This window comes from Argentina anserina, chromosome 1 (assembly GCF_933775445.1).
Source record: "Argentina anserina chromosome 1, drPotAnse1.1, whole genome shotgun sequence".
Taxonomy (NCBI): Eukaryota; Viridiplantae; Streptophyta; class Magnoliopsida; order Rosales; family Rosaceae; genus Argentina; species Argentina anserina.
In genome coordinates this window covers 17,589,602-17,593,851 of record NC_065872.1, presented here as the reverse complement: position 1 = coordinate 17,593,851, position 4,250 = coordinate 17,589,602, and the positions used below count along the sequence as shown (strand labels likewise).

General features: G+C 34.6%; 1 protein-coding gene across 1 annotated transcript; it reads left to right on the top strand.

Annotated features, from left to right (window-relative positions):
- The first annotated feature begins 504 nt into the window (after positions 1-504).
- On the top strand, positions 505-2,629 carry LOC126787376 (uncharacterized). The gene is made up of 3 exons (XM_050513274.1): positions 505-717; positions 829-1,379; positions 2,255-2,629. Exons 2-3 carry the CDS (start codon positions 979-981, stop codon positions 2,280-2,282), a joined length of 429 nt encoding a protein of 142 aa, XP_050369231.1. The 5' UTR covers positions 505-717; positions 829-978; the 3' UTR covers positions 2,283-2,629.
- The last annotated feature ends 1,621 nt before the right edge of the window (positions 2,630-4,250 follow it).

Genomic DNA, 4,250 nt, shown 5'->3' with positions numbered 1-4,250 from the left:
TCTTCCCTGGGGCTAAGTTGGTGAATGAAGTAATGAATACTATCTCAGGATGTTTTTTTAACCCTTAGCAGTGTTCATCTATATATTGACTCAGGGTTAGAATTTTGTGCTGTGATATATTCTTCTTCTGTTTCAACTTGGCTAATTTTGCGATCGAATATTCGAATACATAGAGAGATGTTTTAAGTAATTTTGTTTAATAGTGAATAATTTAAAATGTAATGATGAGGCAACCCCAGAAAGATATGGTGGAAAATGCAAATCCTTTGGGTCCTAATCTGTCCGGACTGAAGGGGACAGGTTAACATATCTAACATTACCCTAAATGTAGGTCACACTAGATTTTCACTTTTCTTCATTGGCTTACCTAACAAACATATTCAATCCTTTAATTTGATAAATTATCTCCCCTTACCATAGTCATTCAGTTTTCTTACCCATTTAAAAGTCCTTGAAAATGACCCCATTTTGGAATGCTTGGACGTCATGTACAATGAAAGATGAGGTTTAATCCCAATCACACAAGTCTCTTTCTTTTCTTGCAAGGCAGAAACGTAAGCAATTATTTGATCCCTTCTTTGTTTGTTTAATATTTGAGTCGTTAGAATATAATGTGATGCCGTAGTTGGGATCTAACACCAGTTGGAATCCAATGCTAGAATTGGAAACCACAAAACATATAATTTGGAGATTCTTTGGTCTAGCAAGAAATTAATGGTTAGTGAAGGTTTTGGTTTTTGTCTGTTTTTGATCATTGCTTTCCAGTTTTGTTCCCAAATTGATTAAATCTCTTCTTCTCTTCTTTTATATATGCTTCATTTGGGTCAGGAGCTGAAACAAATATAGAATCAGAAGGCTTTGTTGCCCATGACAGATACCTGGTCAGGAACACAGTTGATGAGGCAAACTACAAGGATTCAGAAAACAAAAGAATCTTACCCAATATATTCTTCCTTCTACTTCAATGGCTTCTAGAGTATGAATGTTTTACTGGGGGTATCCTTATTTTTTCCAAAAAGTGATTACACAGAGCAGGTTGTATATATTCTGATCATTCGAGCTGAGATGGAGGTGAGTATGAATGTTTTTCCAAAGGTGTTGTGTGGGTGGAGTTGGGAGGAGAACAAGTTGTTTGAGCTTGCTTTGGCTGTGGTTGATGAACAAGACCCCCAGCGCTGGGAAATAGTTGCAGCTTTGGTTGGAGGCAAGAAGAGTGCAGAGGATGTGCACAAACATTATGTCGTTCTTTTGGAGGATTTGAAAGTCATAGAGTCTGGTAATTTGGATCACAAACTTGGTGGAGTTGGAGAGGACCAGGGGCACAATTATGTTCAAGTGGACTCTAGTCAATCCCTATGCTGGACTGATGAAATTAACAAGTATGTAAATTCCTTATGCTCATCAAATTGGTTAGTAGTTTTGTTATCAAATTACAAGTTAATTAAATTGTGGGGTAAGTTGCATTCTTTCCATGTTCATGATCCAGATAACATGTATTGACCACAATATCACACTTTCTTTACACTCCACTCTATACTTGAGTTTGCTACCAGAGATCCACAAATACTTGCCTTTTCATTATATCCAAAGATGTTTCAATCCTGGGAGAATTATGAAAGCCATTACTAAATTCTGGTGTTCTAAGGGCATCACCTAAACTCATTTGCAGTGCAATACTCAATCTGCTTCAAGCCTACCCCCACACATTTCCCACTCTAATATAGTTAATCTAGAGTTTAGAAGCAACATTGATCCGGCTTTTTCATTGTACATAATCTGTGTGCTTCATAATCTTGAGCTGGAAGTTTTGTAAAAGCCTCCAGTCAGAGAAAACACAGAATTTTCTTACATGAGCTCTATAAGTTACAGGACAAAAATCATGTATTATACAAGTAAATTAGCAAGTGGAATGTTGTATAATCATATATTGACTTCTTGATTATATCTCCCAAATTTTTTTCTCAAAAATTAGTTGAGTTCAACTGCCGCGCCCACACACAGATCCACACAAACGAATGAGGATTTATCAATCATGCTGGTATTTCTGTAGCCGTGAACTAGGTAGTTTACTACTCTTTAATCTTTATTGGAAAAAAGATTGCTTTTATTTGGTCATCAATTGTGATTTTGGACACTCAGAACTCAGAAAAGAATTCTTTTCTATCAATGGCTAGTTTCTGCTGCATAAATTACTTATTACTTCTGAACAGAATTAAAATTATTTTTCTAATATTCATAAAATGTTCTGTAACAGTTTGCTGGTTAAGGTGAACTTGAATTAAGCTGTATATTGGAGGGCCATTGTTATTTTCCATTGAAGCTTCCTCTTTCAAGGTCATCTCCTTCTAGCCTCAAAACATTGAAGTAAAGCTGCTGGTCATTGCAAATGTAAGAATTAAAAAGCTCTGTCAGCAGCTTATAAATATCACCGTTTATTCATGTAGTTCACATGTAAGTAGATGCATGTTGTTGTCAGCTGGACCAATTCTAAGTGCCTTTCGCTATCCGATTCATATACTCATTCTCTCTTGGCTGTTAATCATCTCATTTATTTGAGTATGTTCAGAATTTTACAACTTTGTTCTGCTTTGCCTTGAATGAGATTCTGCAGAAATACAAATTCTTAGAACAGACCTCAATGTAGAACGTAACATTTGCTTCCGGTCAACATACATATCGCTAGATTTCTAATAATTTGTTCTCTGAATCCAATTAGAGATAAAGTATATATTACAAAAGAGCTTAGCCTGATAGGTGTGGAGTTCATAAGCATGTAGAAAAGAGTATTTGAAATGATCAAATGACAGAAAGGTAATTTTACAGTGTCTAATTTTAATTTTAATTTTTAAGCACCTTCTGCTAATCCATGATTAATCTTGACCAATTCCGAAGCATCCTTTTAAGAGAAACGTGGTTGGAAATTTTGAACCTTCTGATTGATCAATGATATATACTTTTCCAGATCACTGTGCTGATTAACCTGTTAAGAGTAATGTCCATGCTTATGGATCTTGATTGTTTAATTTCATAACTTACGGCGGTGGAAAACTAGGAGCGTACAGATTACTGCTTACACAACTTCTTCCATATGTAATTATAATAATATAATTATAGTCAAATCTGAGAATCATCAGATAAATTTATAATATCCTAAAATCAATGAAAACAGCAAAAGACTGTCTATATTAGTCATGTGGATGTCGCGTCATCTCAAATTTGATTCCTCAGTTTAAAACAAGAATCCATACATCATCAGCAATCTAGTTCATTACTCATTAGTGGCAGTAATATATCATGTCCAAAATCAAACGCAGCTATATTTTATCATCATTATCATGACAGACTACCTAGCAAGAGTAGGGGTGTTAATCGGTTTGAATGGTTCGGTTTATAGGTGATACCGAACACCAAACCGTTCTATTTATTCGGTTTGGTTCGGTTTGATTTTTCACTTTTTTTTTCAAAAACCAATTGTGTTCGGTTTGGTTCGGTTTGGTTTTTCTCTGGTTTATATCGGTTTTTCTTTCGGTTATTTTGTAAAGAAAATCGGAGTTTCTTTACTTGTCTATCTACTTGATTCTTAACGAAATAAAAAGAACATGCGGACAGATTTGCAAAATTCTATTTACAAGATATAGTTGCTTCACAAATGCATACAATTGCAAAAAGCCACTAAACAAGTTATACCACATTAGTAGGCATGTTGTCGTTCCAATATCTAAAATTCAAAATATTAAATTTTGACCGTCAGATGTGATCAGCATATTTAAATAAGGATATGGTAAAAAATTCATCTAATGTTGATAATATTTGGGTCTCGATCGATGTGGTCAACATTAACTTAATTTCATCTAATTAAGTGAATTTGTTCTTACCCCCTCCTTCTTAACTAGTTTTGGTGGATTTTTTCATGCACACACTCTCACATATATGTGATGTAGCAGCTCGTGTAAAATTTTCAAAAAATTTACGTTCCAGGGATAAGGCTACCCATAGGTGATAATAAGCGTAAAAAGGGTTGACCGCCTCGATCGGGACACAAACGTTATCGAAAATATGTGATTTTTTTACCATAACCATATTTCACTATACGTAACGTATCATGCGGACAAATTTGCAAAATTCTATTTATAAGATATAGTTGCTTCACAACTGCATACATTTGCAATAAGACCACTAAACAAGTTATACCACATTAGTAGACATGTTGTGGTTCCAATATCTAAAATTCAAATTATGAAATTTCGACC

Excerpts from the sequence above, each read along its gene's own strand:
- LOC126787376 (XM_050513274.1), top strand. The coding sequence starts at position 979 with ATGAATGTTTTACTGGGGGTATCCTTATTTTTTCCAAAAAGTGATTAC. Across the intron at positions 1,380-2,254 it reads TGGACTGATGAAATTAACAA|TTTGCTGGTTAAGGTGAACT; the intron begins GTATGTAAATTC and ends GTTCTGTAACAG.